At 37.7% G+C, this 21,114-nt stretch overlaps 1 protein-coding gene across 3 annotated transcripts in view; it reads left to right on the forward strand.

Moving 5' to 3' along the window:
- GRIN2B (glutamate ionotropic receptor NMDA type subunit 2B) overlaps positions 1-21,114 on the forward strand; it is a 367,937-nt gene that overhangs the window by 214,413 nt on the left and 132,410 nt on the right. For all 3 annotated transcript variants that reach the window (XM_034402725.3, XM_034402727.3, XM_034402726.2), the window contains exon 4: positions 3,433-3,547. In XM_034402725.3, coding sequence (XP_034258616.1) covers positions 3,433-3,547 — 115 coding nt within the window. The remainder of the gene's footprint in view (positions 1-3,432; positions 3,548-21,114) is intronic.

Consider the following 21,114-nt stretch of genomic DNA (forward strand, 5'->3'; position numbering starts at 1 on the left):
ATCCCACCCTCCCCACCCCATCCCGACTTCCCAGAGCAAAAATAGGGTATAGCATCTAACAAACATGCTAAAATAAACTAACTAATTATAAAATTCAAAACTCCCACACGTTCTTTAACTCCCCTTGCTCCAATTCATCAACCTCCCTTTTATAAATCCTCAAGACCAATTTAGTTAAATTCATTCTTCCTAATTATAAAAAAACTTTTTCTTGATGTATAATTCAATACTTTAGCAATATTACAAACAGTAAAAATCATAAGTAAATTTCATTTCCATACCTTCGAACATCATTCTTTTTGAACATTACTCCCTAATAAAATTCTGAATTTAACATTAATCCTCTTTACTTCAAAAAATTGGGCATCTTGAAATCTTACACATTTTATCTCATATATCTGTTAAAATAATATAATCTTATGTTAAACATTTTAAAAATGTCTTAATACCATTAAAACACTTATTTCCCAAATATAAATTTCAAAATCTACAGGAAGATATCTTTCAAGTTTTCAATTAATCATTTTAATACCTCTAACTTTTTAGAAAGCAGCCCTTTTACTGTCCAAAACTAATTATCATTTTGTAATAGAATTCTGAATTTAACATTAATCCTCTTTGCTTCAAAAAGTTGGGCATCTTGAAAGCTTACACATTTTATCTCATATATCTTTTAAAATAATATAATCTTATGTTAAACATTTTAAAAATCTCTTAATACCATTAAATCACATATTTGCCAAATGCAGATTTCAAAATCTACAGGAAGATATCTTGCAAATTTTCAATTCCTAAAGTAACCTTAAATACCAATGTAATTAAACTTTTCAGTTTCTTACTAGAATCTTCCTTCCCCAAAGAGAAAAAAAAGCAAGTACTCAATCTTCTATTCTTCTCTTCTTTCTATATTTTTTCCAATCCTTTTTTTTAATTAATTCTTTCAACATTCCCCCCAATTTTATTTTGGAAAATTTTAAAATGTTGATTTGAGGTTGATGTTTCTGAAATACTCGCTCTCTTCTTGAAATCACTTTTTCTAATTTGAAATCTCCATTTCGACTCTTCTTGCTTGTATAATCCTTCAGTCCATTCCTTTGTCCATATAGCCAAAATTTGTTCCCATAAAGTTTGTCAGTTTGCGATAAAGAGTCTATTTGTTGCTTTTCTATCAATTGAGTGGAAGCGTCTACCCAATCCTTTGTTTCAGCTGTGCCAGCCTGCCTTTCAGTCCTAACAGCCTTTTGATCTTCCAAGGGCAAACTCCTCTGAAAAATTTCCTGCTGCACATCCAACAACTCCTTATAATTTTCCAAGCTGTTTTTTTGAAAAAGCTCTTTCAATTGTATCCAAAAGAGCAGAGTTAAAAGATTCTAGAAGTTCTTGAAAAGCTTTAACAGTCACAGCTTGAGAATTTGCTGATTCACCAGCCCTGATGTCAGCCATATTTCAGCCACTTTGTATTTATCCAGCTATTAGGTCGACAATTCCAACTATTTTCCACAGAGCAAAATTTTAGTTAAAGTCCATACCAAATTCTTTTCTCAGTACCAAATTCTTTTCCTCAGTACCAAATTCTTTTCCTAGGCGCTTCCACTTTAAAACTTTCTCTTAAGGTGTAATCCGGTAACTGTATCAATGTTGCAAACGTTAACAAGTGTAACAAGCACTTTCCCTAGTAGCTTCCTCCTCCCGACCTCAGGCGCCATTTTCTGCATTTTAAAACGGAGTTAAAGTGTTACTTGCAATTTTTTTCTTTTTTCTCCTGGTTTGCTCTGTCTGCAATCAAGGTAAAGATGTTAAAAGTCCCCTCATTTATTTTCAGCAGATTTTGGTCGCGGCTTCTACCTCTGCTTTAGCGAGTTGTCCCTGGTCCGGAGCAGCTTGACAGGCTTCAATAGGGAGCCCACACCCTTCGCACCCCAGGATTTCTCCTAGGGCACTTGGGGGGCTCTACCTCAGCCTGTCATCTCTTCTCTCTCCCCTTTGCCCGGGGAGAGGGTTCCAAGCCTCCAGACAGCTGTTTTTCGGCTGTTCTGGGCCTTTTACGGAACCGAGGATCGGGCGCTCGTAAAAGAGCGTCTTCGAGGCTCGCGGAGCCAACCGGAAGTCTACATGGGGCTCCCCTTGAGGAGTACCTGGAGGCTCCAACTGGTGCAGAGTGCGACTGTGCGGGTGGTTATGGGAGTGACATGGCGTTCCCATGTAACACCTCTCCTGCGCAAGCTGCACTGACTCCCGGTGGTCTTCCGGGTGTGCTTCAAGGTTTGGGTTACCACCTTTAGAGTGCTCCATGGCTTAGGACCTGGTTATTTACGGGACCGCCTACTACCACCAATAGCCTCCCACCGGCCAGTACGCTCTCATAGAGAGGGGCTCCTCCGGGTGCCGTCGGCCAAACAATGTCGACTGGTGGCCCCCAGGGGGAGAGCCTTCTCTGTGGGGGCACCTACTATCTGGAACGAGTTCCCCCCGGAGATACGGAGGATCCTGGATCTGCGTACCTTTTGCCGCGCTCTTAAGACCTTTTTATTCCACCAGGCGGGCCTGGCCTAATCTTTTTCCTCTTTTTAATTATGCAAATTTTAATCGGTGAAAAAATGTAATCGGTTTTTAAATGATTGGGGTGTTTTAATTTGTCTGAGCCAAATTGTTTAATTCGATTTTACTTTGTTTTTTAAATTTTGTATCTATGTATTTTTACTGTTTGGCTGTTCACTGCCCTGAGTCCTTCAGGAGTAGGGCGGTATATAAATCAAATAAATAATAATAATAATAATAATAAAAAAAAGCATGGAAAACATCCATATGCATTGCTAAAATCAACCTAATTTGCTTAAATGATGAGCACATTTAAGCCTGCTACATGTATATTTATTCTTGATGAATCTTCATGTTATATGGGTCATCTGGTGATATCTGTCACTCCATTCATTGGTAAAGTAGGTTCAGCTGATCTAGCTGGCTAAGCAGGTTGATCTCTTCCTCCGTCACTACTCTATTTCCTTTTTGAAGCTGCAACCTTGGTGGAAGAGAACGACTTACTAACAGAAGAAATGTGCCAATCTTTGGTCATTCTCATTATAATGAAAAGAATTAAATAACAAAGATGCATTTATATAAGTATCATAGTTAATGGTATTTGAGGCAGGAACTTGGTCTGAACCAATGAGGAAAACAATCATTATGTCAGCAGGACCTTTTTATGACATAGGTAAGACTTACTAAACTTCTGAATTTAAAAATGTTCTTTGTATTCTCCCAATTTTTATTTCCTTCTCTCCCTCATTTCAACGTTTAATTGATTTGCTGGACTATTCCAGGCAACAGTATTCAATGTTTTGTTTTAATTATCTAGCTTGTACCAAGAGTCTTACTATTTTTCATAGTGGACTTCCTAATGATATTCATTATTTTTGCTTCTTTCCTTTTTAGATACCTGATTAATGTCACCTTTGAAGGAAGGAATTTATCATTCAGTGAAGATGGCTATCAGATGCACCCTAAACTGGTTATCATACTTCTGACCAAGACGAGAACATGGGATAGAGTAAGATATGTTTGTTACCTTTTGAACTGGAATTGGGGCAAAGATGTTCTTCTTTGATCCTGTTACCAGGATGCTCACCATCTCAGAGATTCCTTTGGGACCCCTGGTTACTGGTTCAGTTTGCAAACTTCTGACCATGTTTTATTCATCAGTTTAGTTGTTTAAAAACTGACACTTTTTAATGCGCAGAGTAGACTTCAACAGAACAACCGGTGTAGGAAAATAGTATATTTTCTTGTATCACAAGATTTCTGATAGAAGAAAGTAAGTAAAGTGACATGGCCAAGATGAGTGGGTGGAATTTAGAAAAATAGACATTTTGTGATGGGGGAGGTTCTGTATTGGTAATCTAAAACAATCATAAAATTTTTGTATGTGAAGTCTTTCCCCCAATGTTAGAAATTTTAAAGTTTTAGTTATATGAAGAAAACTCATATAACAGCTGAAATGCAACTTTTCCTTCCTAGTCTGACAAATCTTCACTGAGTGTTGCCAGTCCAATGAATAAATAGTTTCTAAAACTAACTACTAGTGAGATAAACACTGGCAGGAAGAAGATGCTTGGGTGAGCAAGGTGAAATTAGTTCTATCTAAAGATTCATAAAGTTTAGGCTAGTGGTTATCCATTGCAAAGAAGCTGCAGTCCATGCATGCCCACTTGACAATGCACCCCAATGAACACAATTGGGCTTACAATAAGCACACATGAGTAGAACTGCACTGCAAGCTCAGTCAAATCAGATTTTGAGCTGTATATAAGAGCAATATTTCAGTTGGATATATTGAACTTTCTAATGGGAAGTTCATAAATCATTAGCAATGTCGCAAGGTAATCCCAATAATGGGACTGAGGTAATAAATATAAAGTTTCTCATTCTTGAGAAACTGGTATGCTAAATAAGATACCAAAACTTGTCAGTTTCCCATTTCATAAATATCTGTCCCTTCCACATCTAGAGACATCCCTTTATTTAAAAATCAAGTCTTCCTGTAATGATTTAACTGTATCTAAGAACATACACATATTCACACATACACATTAAAACTGTAATATATAGTTAGTTTTCTTAATATTTTGCAAAGCCTTTTAGAATCTGAAACTGTGGGAGGTCCAAAAAACAAATAGCAATTTTTCCTGAAGCAGAAATAATTTCTATCCAATAAAAATGTATAGATTGAACAGTAATTACATTTGGAATTAAATTCATTATAAATGGTCATAAAGCTGATATTAGCAATATTAATAGCTATAGCACTTAGACTTATTTACCTCTCCATAGTGCTTTATAGCACTCTCTGAACAGTTCACAAAGTCAGCATATTGCCCCAGCAATCTGGGTACTCATTTTACCAATTTTGGGAGGATGAAAGGTTGAGTCAACCTCAAGCCCATCAGGATCAAACTCCAGACTGTGGGCAGTGTTAGCCTACAATACTGCAGTCTAATCACTGTGCTACCAGGGCTCCAATATAATATTATCTTTCTACCCCACCTTTGAAAGCCATTGCACATTAAAAATCACTAGATGCTACTAATACTACAACTTTATTTACATAAATAAGCATGGTGGAATTCAACTGTGTTCTTGCCATGAGATTTGGTTCAGAACACAATATATCCTTCAAAATAATTTGCTTTGACTCAGGTCACGTCAGAATTCTCCTTCTTTAATTTCACAACTAATTCAGGATAAGATGTGTGCTTGCCATTGACTATAGATAGCCCTTGTTTCATGATTAGCAGGTCTGTAAAACAAAGAAAAGCTAAAGTAAATGCATAAGCACAGTTGTGATTTCACTTAGTGGCTGAGTTGGAAGTTTCAGTTGTGCTTGCTAAATGATGATTACCTGTATACCTTGATAAAAAATTATATCACTACAATTGTCCTTGCTTTCAATAAAAAGAGTGAAATTTGTTGGAATTGCTCTAAAAATGAGGTCTGCCAAGTTTCAAAGAAATGGGTGCAGAGGTTTTGGATAGACATTATTTTAAATTCTAAATGCAGTTATATTTAGAATTTACTGAAAAGTACCAGTAAGTTCCTTGTTTCTGAATAGAATTAGATGATATTTGCATTTCAGATAATTAAGGTATTTTGTACAGAGATAATATTTACAAATAGAATAGTTAAAGAAAACGAAAGCCTCCTTAGAATCTATAAGGAACTGTTGAAAAAAGTTTAGGGTTCCTATTTCCATGCCCAACATTGTGCAAAAAATGATAGGATTACCTTATGAGGAACTGATTATTTGGCAAAGAGAACTATTTACAATTGAGGTTTCAGAGAAAAAATACAGATCCCTTTAATAAACTATTCTGTAAAGAAATGATGGAGTGGATCTAGGACCTGGGGAAAAGAACAAGGATACTTAACTTTATATTAAGTCATCCCTTGAAATTCATTGGGTGACTTTAGCCTAGTTATTACCGTGTTTCCCCAAAAACAAGACCCTGTCTTATATTTTTTTAAACCCCAAAATAAGTGCTTGGCCTTATTTTTGAGGAAGTCTTTTTATTTTGGGGCGTGTAGAGCAAGACGGGGCTCCTCTTGCTGATTTACCTGATTTGCAGCTTTGTCTCCCTAACCCTAACCCTAACCAGAGGAAATGGTAGGGACTGGCTGTACATGCAGTTAAATGTTTTTGGGGAGGGCTTATTTTCAGGGGATGGCCTATTTTGGGGGGAGGGCTTATTTTCAAGGAAGGGTTTATTTTTGGGGGTGAGGGCTTATTATCCGGGGAGGTCTTATTTTCAGGGAAACATGGTATCTCTTAGCCCAAACCATCTAGTATCATAGTTGCATGGGTTTATTTAGGCCATGCAATGTAATCTTTCCTTCAGTGCAGAAATATAAATGAAACTAGCTCTGCTTAGCTATTGTTTGGATACCTCTACCCTCTCTTGCTGTGGTGGTAAGTTTGCTAAAGTTTGCTTTTTTAAAAATCCAAGATATGTGTTCAATTACTCAGCTTGATTTTCTCTTAAAATAAAGAATTCCAGTATTACATTGTCATGTTCTTCTCAAATTTCTGCTACTTCCATTGCCTAATTGTTTGTTATTGGTTCCTATCAGATCTAGAATAGCTGATCTACTAGTGGATTATTGCACTTTGCCAGCTACACAAATTAAAAATCATGAGAAGTCTAGAAAAATCATAATCCTGACAGTTAAAATCTCCCACCAGTCCTACTTCAGAGGATGTGAGGAAAAAGGTAGAAAAGCAAATCTGGCATAGGCTAGCCTTGAAAAGCAGGATATAAAATTAATGGTCAAAGAGCCTGACTATTTTTCCCATATTTCTCTGTGTGTGATTGTATCCCAATGCAAGTTAAAATCATCTGGATCTGTTTCTAAGCATGATGACACCAGTATTAAGAAATATGCATCTTTGTCTTTCTGAATTTGCATCATAATGTGAAGATGCATTTTTTTTTGCAACATTATGACATACACGTTGCACTTGTGCCTCCTTGCTTCTCCCCATCATGAGTATGCTTCATATATCGGATGAAGTGGGCTATAATCCATGAAAGCTTACAGTAATAAATGTATTGGTTTGTAAAATACCATCAATCCTTTTCTGCATGTAAAGTATTTGATGAACAACATAGTTACTCCTTGGCAATTTATCAACTCTGTTAGATAAGAAGTCAAACAAAGAGCTGAATACTGTAATGTAACATCAGCATAGTGATGACAGCATCAATCATTCCGCCTGGTAAATTCCCTTATTCTAGTAGCCTTGCATATATTTTTAAAAGAATGGGTGACAAAAGAATCATCCCCACAAATAATAATGTGCAGGTAAATATTTAATGAATAGTCACCTAATAACTCTTTGGTCTGATTAACTTGGAAAGAATAATTAGAAAAAGCTAAACTGATCAAATTCTATTAGGTTCTATTAGGTCTGGAACGTGCAATCCTTACCTACTGAAATACCTAGCCATATAGCAGATATATTAATCATGGCTGTTGCTGACAATGATCAGGTTCACTGCATCAGTTCTGTAAAATTATCGAAGGCGTCTAATATCTGCTATGATATTGTGACTATAAACTTTTGGCAAACAATAGATCTTAACAAATGTTTTTTTTTAAAATAAAGTTTTCCTGTGCATTTGTTCTAATTTTCCTTAAGTGCAACTAGACACATCAAGTGTTTTGCTAAGTCTTTATTATTGTAAAGATGAGAAGCTTGCTTTCCCATAGCATCAGTACCTTCTAAATAGCACAAACAATTATAAGCTTTTGAGTTTCAAGAACTCTTCATCAATGGAATTGGTAAAAGAGAAGGGAACATAAAAAAACGTCGCTTATTTTGAAATCATCTTTGTACTAAAGTACATTATAGGGTGAAGTGAAGTGAATAGTGTTAAGTTGTGCTAAAGGCTTTCCTAACCCTTGTTAAGCAAAGACATATACATAGAAAGGTCTGGGAGCTTGAGGATTCAGTGCAGATTATAGCTATTCCTATGCAGTGCTAGGATCCCAGAGAGTGCCTGGGATCTATTGGAGCCGCTCTCTCAGCTGAGGAGTAAGCTTTCTTATTCTCCTCAACCTTCTGTGGGATCTCTCATCTGGACATAGGAGGGTCTAGCCCCTTGATGGTGAACCTATGGCATGCGTGCCACAGGTGGCACACAGATCCATATTGGTGGGCACGTGAGCGTTGCCCTAGCTCAGCTCCAGCACGCATGCGTGTGCTGGCCAGCTGATTTTTGGGCCTTCTGGGCCCACCAGAAGTCGGCAAATGGGCTGTTTCCGGCCTCTGAAGGGCCTCTGGGGGGGAGGCTGTTTTCGTCCTCCCCAGGCTCCTAGAAAGCCTCTTCAGCCAGGGGAGGGCAAACACCAGGCCTACCGGGCCCACTGTGCCATCACATGCCAAAAACAGGGGGAGCATGGGGAGTCACGCACGCATGCAGGGTGCATAGAATTATGGGTGTGGGCACGTGCAACCACCCCGCACTCCCCCAGCTTTTGGCACGCAATGGCAAAAAGGTTAGCTATCACTGGTCTAGCCCATATTCTGTGCAGATGTTCCTGTGCAACAATGCCAGCTATTCGATCATGCCGTTCAGTGTATACTGTTCTTGCCTGCATCTTATCCCCTGCCACAATGTGTTGGACTGCCTCTGAGGCCTCTTTACACAGTCTGTACCTCAACAGGTCCTGTCTAGCGTGGTAGACCTGCTTTTTCTTTGGATCTAGTGTTTAGTGCCTGTTCTTTTATGTTGCTATGATCAGTGCTTCCGTATTGTCTTTTAGTGCAGCTCTTTGCAACTACGGGTAGGGTTTCCCAATGTCAGCCACCTGAGCTATTTTGATGGTACATTCCCTGCAGGGTCTTGTCTTGCCATGGCACTCCTTCTGCATGGTCTAAATTTGAAAATAAAATTATAAAGAGATTGATCCTTGTACACTGACAAGTCACAGTTGTGAAATAAGCAGCCATATGCATTATAAACAAACAAACAAACAGAAATTGACATATACCCAGATTCCTCTGTAGAATACAATGGATATGGCTGGAGATTATGGGAATTATGGGGAAAGTCTAATACATCTAAAGGACATCAAGTAAGATTAGCTGCTTTATGTAGAGAAAGAAATCCCAAACCCTATATCAGAGGAATATGTAATTTCAAAATGTTTGAAGATTTCTGTCTAGAAAGGCCTCTCTTAATATAACAAATGTGATATTTACGAAGTTTTTGGTATTGGTTTGATTATACTTTATTTCATAAAATACACTCTTTCTGTACCATTTAACTATATTTTATAAGAAATGTAATGGACTTTTCATGGTGGTGTGAGGCTATTTTCATTGTTTCTGGGTGATTCTCCAGTCTTCTCTTCAGCAGACTAACTTGCTGAATGCTTTTTAAACCAACAAATTTTTGAAATGTATGTGTATCAGTGGGGAAGAAGGGATGCTAATTGGTTCATATTCTGTGGAATATGCTGGCTCAGACTCAGCTGAAGGCATTGTAGTAGCACCAGACTTGATAATGAATATTAAATGCATTTGGGACTGGTTTGCACATGAGACAGATGGTGACATGGCAGGTTTCAGTATTCATCCTTCCCATCATGATTCCTTATTGTATTTTATTTAAAAAAATGAATGTTATTTGAACATTCATTACCACATAAAAGCAAATAATGACAAATCATGCTTTTATCAATAAATATTATTAGCTTATATTGGATCATATTATTTTAGAATTATGTAAACTAATTCCACACTTTGTTTTCTTCTTCTCTCACATACTTCAATTTTATCTTCATTCCAGAATAGGGAGACAATGAAGATATATATCATTATATGATTTATTGTTCAGTCTATAAATTGCTTGATTTGGATGAATCAGAAACAAGAACACATGAGAATATGGATGTAAGCGCAATATTCAGCCATTGAGTGTTACCCATGATTTTCTTATAGTTACTTATTCCTAAAGAATATCTGATTTTAATACATTCTCTTAATCCTTCTGTTTATTTCTACATTTGTAAATTCAAGGCTTTGTAAATGTAATAATTGATTGTACTGATCTTATTTATATAAAATGTTCAATTTTCCTTGCCAGTTTTATTTGATTTCCTCCCATTCATTATTTCCTTTACTAATAATTACATAAGCATCTTTTTTTTGCCATATATGTTTTAAATCCAAGCCAAGAAAAAGCCACTTCAGAGATTTGGGTGTTAGCAAGTAATGTGTGAGCAATACCTCACCATTGGCAAGATGCCGTAATTCAATTATTTTAACTTCCATAAATATAATCATTAATTGCTCTTAGAACCTATTCAAGCAATCTATTGGCAATAGATACTGATGCAAATATTCATTGTCCTTTCTTTTTATTTATTAATTCTTAACCCATCTTTATTATTGCTTATTTAGATTTGTAATAAATATTAAACAGATTTTTTTTTAAAAAAAATCCAACAATCAAATGAAATTTTATATCTTACATCTAGACATTGTTAAAATCTGATTGAAATGGCTATGTTTTTAAAGATCAGCCTGGGAGACAGTCCCCATATCCTATTGGGAAGTGAGTTCCCCACAGGCTGGTAATACAATCCTGTTATTTGTTACCGGTAATACATCAATCACAAAATCAGTTAACTTTGATTATCAGAAACATAGTGAAGATTTGTTTCATTATTTTAATCTGATCTGTAACATAATTTCACTGATATACCAAACATAAAGATATAGTACAGTATTTATTAAAATAGCAATAGCTCTTAAGACTTATGTACAGCTTCATAGTACTTTACAGCACTCTCTAAGTGGTTTACAGAGTCAGCATATTTCCCTCAACAATATGGGTCCACATTTTACCAACTCAAAAGGATGAAAGGCTAAGTCAACCTTGAGCTGGTCAGGATCAAACTCCTGGCAGTGGGCAGAGTCAACCTCCAAATACTGCATTCCAACACTGCATCACCATGTCTGCAAATGATATTGAACTGATGATTTTCAGTTGAAGATAGAGTATTTCTGGCTCATTCTCACAAATACTTTAATCATGGCAGAAATAATATGGGTTTTTTTTTAATACCATCTCAAGGTGTTGCCTTCTTCTCATACCCAATTCACATCTGAGAAAGTGTGAAGTCATATTCAGCTGCTCGGACTTTAAAGGAAGGTTTCTCATTCTTCCATGATTTAAGCACCACTTGGCTAATGTGGCAGCCAGTGGTGGAATCTGCCCAGCTCCTTTTGGCCATTTTAGGCTTCTGTAGAAACTCCTCCAGCTGTTGTGAACTTCTCACAATATCCATTTAGGTTTGCAATCGCAGGAGGAAGCAGACACCTGGCTTTTGCAGTCATCTGCCACTATAATGTTTGACTATAATTTTCTAAAGTGCTTATCTATGACTTTCTATAAACACGAGCTTAGTGATATTTTTAAAATGTTTAAAAGTGTATAACTGGCTTTCTCTTGAGAGAACACTATGCAACACTCCCATATTGCACAGACAGTTAATTTAAACTAGGAAAGAGATTAAGGTTCTGCCAGCTATATGTTGCTGGCTCTGTCACTGTTGGATTCATTAGAGGTTTGGCAAACAAGGACTTTCACATGATTGCACTTTTTATTGTTCTTATCACTTTATTGAGATGCAATTTTTTCCTACTCTGTTCTAGATCCATAGCCATCCACAAAGTATTCCCAAGTACCCTGGCCATGTGGAGAGAACTGGACATGTTGCCAGCATGGCCATTTCCTTGCAGCATTTGTGACTTGTCAAGTGTCTGCTTCTGGGCACAGGTTTAGTATTGCTTTAGAAGAATGCTAAACCTGTGTTTACCAACAGCCTAAGAAATTACAGGAATAGAGCACCACTGTGATAGTGATTTGTTACCTACACTTACATAAATCTGCCCGGCTCCACATTTTGCAATATTATTAATGATTGTTTTCTCACTGGTCAAATGATATTGTGTGAGATGGGAAATTAAGGCTGGGGAATCCACCAATATTTCGTTCATTAGTCTGTGTTAAACAGCAAGTGTCCCAGTCAGGAGGAGGGCTCAATCCGGAAACAAGAGGGCAAGGTCTGACACACACCCCATGCCTTTGAGCCTTATCTAGTTTTCCCCAGGTGAAAGCTGTCAGTTAGGGATATTCCTGTATTATAGGCAGAAAAAAATAAAGTACCTAGTTTGAACTCTACTGTGGCTCTAGTTTTTTGCGCCTGACAGTCTGCATTAAAATAGAAGGGTCAGTACTACTCCCAGGTCTCATTACTGTGATGGAATAAGATTTGGTGTTTCAATTTTGGCTCAAGTTGAAATGATATAGAAATGGGTGGAGAGCAAGGAGGGCAGTTCCATATCTTCTAGAACCCAGGAGCATGCAAGATATATTTCCTTCAATAAATAGAAGCAGCAGCTACGATCATATAGTAAAATTTTTTGGCTGGGCTGGATTTCCTATGCAATTTCTCAGTTCTGAAGCAGCAAAAATGAACCAGTATCAGAATTTTCCCTGTTGATTTCACACATCTGCACTAATCATTAACAGGCATTTAATGCTTGTCAAGTTTGAGAGACTTTGTTACTTAAAAATCTTTTGGGGGGGGGTTACAATGTTATGTTTCTCAGTAAGGTTTTGTAAGGGATGTAGTTTAAAAAAATGTATAGCATCAATCTTCCAGGAATTTCAGATTAAATGTAGGATCAGCAAGAAAATATAATTGTGTAGATTCTTCTGAAGATTTTGCTGCAATAGATTGTTTTCTAGTATGTTTATATTTATTTATTTATTTACTTTATTAAATTTCTATACCGCCCTTCTCCTGAAGGACTCAGGGCAGTGAAAAGCCACGAGATAAAACACATAAATACAAAAATTTAAAATGAATTAAAAACGAATTAAATAATTTGGCTAAATTTAAAATACCCCATAATTTAAAACAAATTAAAATTTACATTTAAAAAGGGGAGAAGATTTAGGCCAGGCCAGCTTGATGGAATAGGAAAGTCTTAAGCGCGCGACGGAAGGTGCGCAGATCCGGGATCCTCCGTATCTCCGGGGGGAGCTCGTTCCAGATCGTAGGTGCCCCCACAGAGAAGGCTCTCCCCCTAGGGGCCGCCAGTCGACATTGTTTGGCCGACGGCACCCGGAGGAGCCCCTCTCTGTCGGAGCGTACTGGCCGGTGGGAGGCTATTGGTGGTAGCAGGCGGTCCCATAGATAACCAGGTCCTAAGCCATGGAGCGCTTTAAAGGTGATAACCAGAACCTTGAAGTGCACTCGGAAGACCACTGGGAGCCAGTGCAGCTCACGCAGGAGAGGTGTTACATGGGAACTCCACGTCGCTCCCATAACCACCTGCACGGCCGCACTCTGCGCCAGTTGGAGCCTCCGAGTGCACCTCAAGGGGAGCCCCATGTAGAGAGCGTTACAATAGTTCAGACGAGAGGTGACGAGGGCGTGAGTGACTGTGTATAGAGAGTCCCAATCTAGAAAGGGAATCAGGTGATTCAGGCGAACCTGATGAAAAATCCTCCTGGTCACGGCTGTTAAGTGCTCTTCTAAGGACAGCTGTGAATCCAGGAGGGTGCCCAAGTTGCAAGCCCTTTCCATGGGGGCCAATAATTTGCCCCCAATAGTCAGCAATGGCACCAGCTGACTATATCGGGATGTCGGAAACCACAGCCACTCAGTCTTGGATGGGTTGAGCCTTAGCTCAACCCATCCACCCATATATATTGATCGATATATAAACCAAATATAACCTAAACAAATTGACAAATGCAAAAGAAGGTGGCCAGTGTATTATCACCACAGTCATGTACAGGGATGAAATGTAAAATTTGTTATTACTGGTTCTGGGGGCGTGGCTTGGTGGTGGTGGGGTAATGTGACTGGGTGGAAGTGGCCAACTTTTTTTTTTAACTTTTCAAAGCATTTTTCTACAACCTCTTCCGGTGAAAAAATGCTTTTACAAGTAAAAAAAAAAAAGCCTCTGATGATCATGCGGCTCAGCTGGGATCATCAGAGGCTTTTCAAAGCATTTTTTTCTGCAACCTCTTGGCTGAAGAGGTGGTAAAAAAATGCTTTGAAAAGTCTCTGACGATCCCAGCTGAGTTCCCTGATCGGCAGAGGCTTTTCAAAGCATTAGAAAAAATGTTTTGAAAAGTTTTAAAAAAAAAAGTTGGCCACACCCACCCAGTCACATTACCCCCCCACCACCAAGCTATGCCCACAGAACTGGTAGTAACAAATTTTACATTTCACCCCGGTAAAATCTACTTACCTTTCCAACCGTTTTGGAAATGCACGCGCCGCATCATGTGCACATGCAGACCCTCTGTGCATGCGCAGAGGGTAAAAAACAGATAACTTCCTGGTTAAAACCAGGAGGTAACAACGACTGGTCGGGTGGGCGGAGCATCATGCCGCCATCGCTACCGGTTCTCCAAACCACTGGCTGCTATTGCTACCAGTTCGACTGAACCAGTCCGAACCGGAAGCATTTCACCCCTGCATGTAGCTGATATATTATCATAGTCAGATTTAGCAAAGGACAAATTAGGTTGGAGCATCTATCAATATTTCTGAAAATAATGAAATGAATGCTGTGAGAAACTTACTCCCAAAGCATCATGTTATTCTGAGATATTTTTGTTTGGATGTGTTACTCAAGTAGCCATCCATATTGCATGTAGAAGCTAATAAAGTAGTCAAGAGATAACTCAAATAATAGATGCTTGCAATTATTACATTCTTTAATGAAGGAATGACATGTATCTCCAGCCTCTACTGCATTTTAAAGTATTCCACAATTTAAATGCCTTGTTATATCAGCTCATGTATTAATGATGTCATATGCATTTTCCTGATTGAAATCTATTATCCAGTTTATTTACAGTACTGTAAAGTTGTCAGGTATATGATAGCGATAGCACTTAGACTTATATACTGCTTCACAGTGCTTTTACAGCCCTCTCTAAGTGGTTTACAGAGCCAGCATATTGCCCCCACCAATCTGGGTCTTCATTTTACCCACCTCAGAAAGGCTGAGTCAACCTTGAGCCTGGTGAGATTCAATCTGCCAAATGGCAGGCAGCCAGCAGTCAGCAGAAGTAGCCTGCAGTACTGCATTCTAGCCACTCTTACATTGTGTCTGTAGCCGAGTAGAGTTGCACAAGTTTAACATCCTATTGAAAGTTGTGTTGTGCAACCTCTATTGTCAGCTTTCTACTAGTTCTGCCATCAAAGCCTTTCACATGGCTGCACATTTTAGTGTTTTTATAATTTTTATTTATTTTATTAAAAGTTAAATATTTCTGTCAAATTTATTAATTTATTTTTATAAACATCTGAAAAAAATGATGCAGATGTTGCTCTACCATGGCAATGTTCCTAGGAGCAACCTCATACAGCTGCATCTCCCATGACTGCAACACTCAATGATCTCTTAATACACTTTCGATGGGGGTCAACAATAGGGCAGCAAGCATTCTGTTGGCTTACTTTTCCGCTGGCTCAAGCCCTAGTGGATTGTACTATAATTGGACTGTGATAAAGACCCCACAGGAAAAATTCCATTCAGATTTTACTTCTGTGATTAATTCACTATCTCAGGCAATCTGTTATTCTTTCAGTATACTCCTGTTCTCCAATATCAGCATGGGAATAATAACTCTGGTTTAACTTATAGTGCTGTTTTAATGATTACTATAAAATAGATGTGAAGTGCTTTAAATACTTGAAAAGTATTAGCTTTTCATCTAAAAATGTAAAGAAATACTGAAAGTCCGGAAAAGAGAGAAATCTGAGTATGTCACAGAGTTCTTATATGGGTACCAGGCTGAATTTTTTCCCTTTTTTATTGTTTAAACAACAAGTGAGATACAGTAAATGTTTGTTTTCTCTCATCCTTCTTGTCTTTCCTACCTGGATCTCTGGCTTTCACTTTTAATTTCTGGGCATCATTCCAATCTAACACCTGGCAATCTCTCCAGCTGGGTGATTTGACCTTGGAGTCTTTCCCAGAACTTTTCCATGAAAAGCTGAAAAATTCACTTGTTAGAGATCATTATTTTTCTACACAGAGCTAAAATGTAAGTCCCCCCCCCCGTTTCCTTGTGAAAAGTTGAAATTGCTTGTTTATCCCTCATCTGGGACTGAGTGTTTAGTTTCTCTCCTCCCCTTACACACACACCCATGAAGGGGTGCTGGTATCTGGGACTAAGTTTAAAAGGACCAATCTAAAAGTTCCTTGTCTTCCCCTCCATTAACATTCTTCTTTATTAACTATTACTGATGGCCTGGCTAGTTCTGTGGCTGCTGTAACTCATCTACAGTTGACCTTCTTGGCTTTCTTCCCTGCTTTGGTATACATTGCCAGACAGCATCAGCAATTGTCAAGGTTTGTTAGTCTCTGGCTTTCTTCCTCTTTACTATGGCAACTAGCAAATCCAATAGCACTTTGATATTTCCACTCATCATTGGTTGGACTACCTAGTTGATCTCTCTCAAAATTTTGTCCCTGCATTGACAATTTTTTTTTCCTGGAAAACCCACCATTTCATTGCTGTGCCATGATTCCTTTCAGCTGATGCTTCAGTCTTAAGCTATTGTTATTCTTTCTGGAGCTTTGATTGCTTTGTCCTCCTGGAACCCACTACACCAGGGGTGTCAAACTTACATCATCATGGTGGCATCATGTAATGTATCGGGACTTTCCCCCCCCCTTTGCTAAACCAGGTGTGGGCATGGCCAGCGCACGACACATCCAGCCCATGGACTGGGAGTTTGACAGCCCTGCACTACACAAAATTTATGTAGGTTAATCTTTCTTTAGGTCTTCAATTTTCTTCCAGAGTCATAGACATCTTGGAGTACTCCATGACATCTTCAGCAATCTCCTATTTACTCTTCTGTGTACCAAATCTTCAGTCAGCAATTTTCAATCCCACACCAAAACTCTATGCCTTCACTATGCCATTCTAATTTCTCTTAATTCAGCAAAAACCTTAGCTGCCTCCTGCATCCCTTTCCCAAGTATATTTACATGTAACAGGATGAATCTGTGACTGTTCAGGATAATAGAGATGGTTCTGCAAAGATGCTTGTTATGTTATTTTATTTAATTTGTTTTAATGTATATGTATAGATACATTTTTATGACTGAAAGCTACCCAGAGTTATCCTATGGTAAAATGGGTGACCAATAAATTTTATAAATAAATAATTCTCCTTGTCCTTTTCCCCATTTTAATGAACAGATCAAATTGTATTTCCAAACCCTCCCAGAGTTCACCCTCTTGATTGTCCCATATCTGTTTAAGAAATTAGGCACCTTATGTCTCAAAGGTGCTTTTTTAAAAGGCAACTGGATTATGTTTTTTCCTTGAGGAAGATGTTTTGCTTCTCATCGAAAATGCTTCTTCAGTTCTGACTGGATGCTGGAGGAGGATAGAAGGATTATATTTCTTTGCAGTCATCTGGTCATTAGCACTCTCTCAGAGAGCCATTGAGGCCAGTGGCTCTCAGAGAGTGTGCTATTTGGGGGTTTATCTTTGCCCTCAGGGTCACCTGAATCAGAGTGCAAACGGATGTGAAATCTTGAAACTGCTGAAAGGACTGTGTTGTAAACAGGACATAGTTTGTTCTCCTATGGGTTTGTTGTGCCATGCGTTTGTGAAGTGTTTGCTTTGTTTCTCCAATGTACAGATCTGCACATCTCACTGCATTGTATTGCATATATCATATTGCTCAGTTTGTGTCTGGGTGTTTTATCCTTCAGGTGGACAAGCTTCTGCCTTAGTGTATTCTTGGATTTAATTCATGTATGTTGTGTTGGTTGAAAATCCTCCTGAGCATTTCAGATATTCCTGCAATGTATGACAATGTTGCTTCATTTATTGTTCTCTTCTTTGTCCTGCTGGGTCTTTGATGAAGGCCCAGTTGGGATAGCCACAAGTTCTGAGGGCTTCCTTGACAGGGCTTCCCTTGTCTTTTCCCTCTTTATGGGTAGGCAAACCTTCAACCCAGTGATATAGGGTTCTGATCACTCCCATTTTGTGCTCCAGTGGGTAATCAGAATCCAAATGTAAATACTGTTCTCTATGTGTGGGTTTTCTGTAAACTTCAATGTTAATGTGTTAATATCTTCCATAATGTGCACTGCACAGATGACTACAAAGGAATATAATCCTTCTATCACCCCCTCCACCATCCATTCAGAAGCTTCTTGGATGAAAAGTGAAACGTCTTCCTCAAGGAAAAAAAAAATCATAGTCCAGTTGCCTTTTGAAAAAGCATGTTTGAGACAACCATGACCTGGATGACTGAGAATCTCCATAGACATTCAGTCACTTCAGTCTTCCTGGTACCTTTCTGTATATCTATAATCTTAGAAGGTGAGAAACACATTTATTTCTTTCATCCTTTCCAACCACACTAGTGTCTAGTTGTCTGTGAGTATGATAGTCACATCTCATAAATTCTAAGATTCACCATAGGCAATGTAGAAATATAGGAATCTTTTTCAATGGTGGTATATGTTCTCTTCCTAGGTAACAATTTCTTACAGAGGTACTGAACCAAGTGACCTCAGCCTCACGTAGCTTCATCAGAATTGACCCCAGTCCTACATATATCTAAGCTATCTGTGCACAGTTTAAATGGTAAAGCAAAATCTAATACTTTTGATCCTGAGAGACTGCATTAGATTGCCTTTAGTTTAGTAAAAGAGTTTTGGTATGTTAAGGTCCAATAAATCTTGTTAGGTATACCTTTCTTAGTTACATCCGTGAGAACTTGTGCTCGTGCAAAAGCTCGATAAAACATCCAGAGTATCCTACAAGTCCCCAAATGTCCTAACCTTTTGTAAAGTGAACTCCTTTTACACTTTGATCACTTGATATTCCATAGAACATCCTAGGTTCTTGAGTTCTTTTTAACCCAGATAGTATTTTGCTGAGTTGACTTCAGCCTTCTAGACACTGTCCACTGCTATACAAAGATGCTATAGCTATTGTTCACATTCCAGCTTTTGGTTAACGCCAGAATCAAAGGGGAGAATCTATACAGTTTATGAATCAACTCCACCTCCCCCTTATTGTGTGGAATTTTTAATCTCAAGAATTACTGTAAAATCCCCTTCTATTTTTTTTTAACCTGAGTAAAATAACATCAAAATTTAACAGTCTCCTTGCTTCATACTGAATGACAGAGAAAGGGAGAGAGATTTATTTAAATTCAAGCCCTGCCCAAGTACCAACTGATTTCGTGCAGTTCATAATATAATAAGCAATAAAAATGCAATACAAACAAGAAAGAGATTTGGTCACTTGATACAAACAGACAAAACACATCTAACATTCACCTTAACTCAAGGCTTGGGAGAACAACTGAGTCTTCAGGGCCTTACAGAACACCAGCAGGGTGGGAGCTGTATGGCTTTCAGGGGGATCCTGTCCTGTGAACAGATAATGTGACAGACCAAACACACTTCCTGGGTCCTTATAGATAGCGGTGTTTAATTGTTTTTTATTTTTATAGTTTATTAAACATTACAATTAAAGGGATAAAAAAATAAAAAAATTAAAAAGTACAAATAGAAAGTGCAGAAAAGAAAAAAACAGAAAAATAGAAAAATAATAAATAAAAAGAAATATACCGGTATATATAGAAAAGATTTCCCCCTTCATCACAAGTATAACAATTTTAGTAATGTAATGCCTTCTCTTATACAACAAATACAACAAATGATCTCTTCTTTCCATATCTCATCTTTTATCTATAAACAAATTCTAAAATCATTCAGTCCTAGTCAGTAAAAGTCCATTGAGGGTAGCCAGAGATAAAAACTTATCTATCTTAACTTTGATCAGATAAAAAATCCTTTCTTTTACTTTTAATAATTGTGATCTTTAATTTCTTCAACTAATGTCCTGGAGCTTTATTTCTTTTCTTTGTCCTGTCTCACATTACTTCAACATTTTTTTATGAATCCAGTATAAGAAAGTTATCTATGTCTTTTGCTTTGCTAATTGTACATCCCTTTTAGTTATTAAAACATCAGCTGATTTCATTTGTATATCCAGTCTAGCATCTTTTTGCCATATCATTCTTTTAAGATATCATTTTAAAATCTATTCTCAAAGGAGTCTTAGTCTTCTTTGATATAACTTGTTCCATAACATCTTTTAAACACACTCTATCTATAATGACAGACCCTCTTAAAATTAACTTCTGAGTCCATTATTCACAAATATTCTTCAGTATGTCCAATGTTATTTGCTCCATTCCGTATCAATAAGTCAAATTTAAGTATTCTTTTCCTTTAATTGTAATCTTTAATTCCTTTTGGTTTCCTCTAGCATCCAATCTTCAAAATCCCATTCTAACATTTTAAAAAAGAATTTAGAGCAAAAACATTTTCCCATGGGAAGAGCTCTTATAATTAATTTCAAAATGTTATTTCAAATCCATCTGGACCCTTAGTCCAATGTAATTTTCCAAAATCAATATTCTAATCACTTTTTTGCTGTTTATTAAAAAAAAGAAAATTTAAAAATCTCTTAAAACAAATCTTTAAAACTTTCTTAGCTAAAGTCTGAAGGAAACTCACCCATTGAATGCTATAAAGCATGTGGATCCAAAGATTCCTTAGTTGAGAAGCAGTTAAGAAATAATTTCCAAAAATGATTAAGCAAACCTTATATCCATTGAAATCCCTCAACTCCCAGCTGCTCAACTGATAGGTTGATCATGCAGTCTACCTACAAGGAGCAGCTGTCTGGAGTACATGTGGGCAATCTCCCAATCTCATAATCTCTCCTTTTTCTGGTGAGAATTTGCCAGCCAGGATTCATTATCTAGCCACTGATCTCTGCTACAGTACTATCTCCATTCCTTCAGAGACATCTAGTTCACCATAAAACCCTCACCAGAAGTTTGATTTTAGCACTTAATTGAAGAAATCCAGAACATGTCAACTCTGCCAGCACCTACTGGTCAGGCAGAAATCATGGGAGATATGCAATTTCTCAAATAACTGAACCGTATGCTCTGCAAGGCTTT

The sequence above is a fragment of the Pantherophis guttatus genome, chromosome 7 (genome assembly GCF_059756535.1).
Source record: "Pantherophis guttatus breed Tessera chromosome 7, ASM5975653v1, whole genome shotgun sequence".
Classification (NCBI taxonomy): domain Eukaryota; kingdom Metazoa; phylum Chordata; class Lepidosauria; order Squamata; family Colubridae; genus Pantherophis; species Pantherophis guttatus.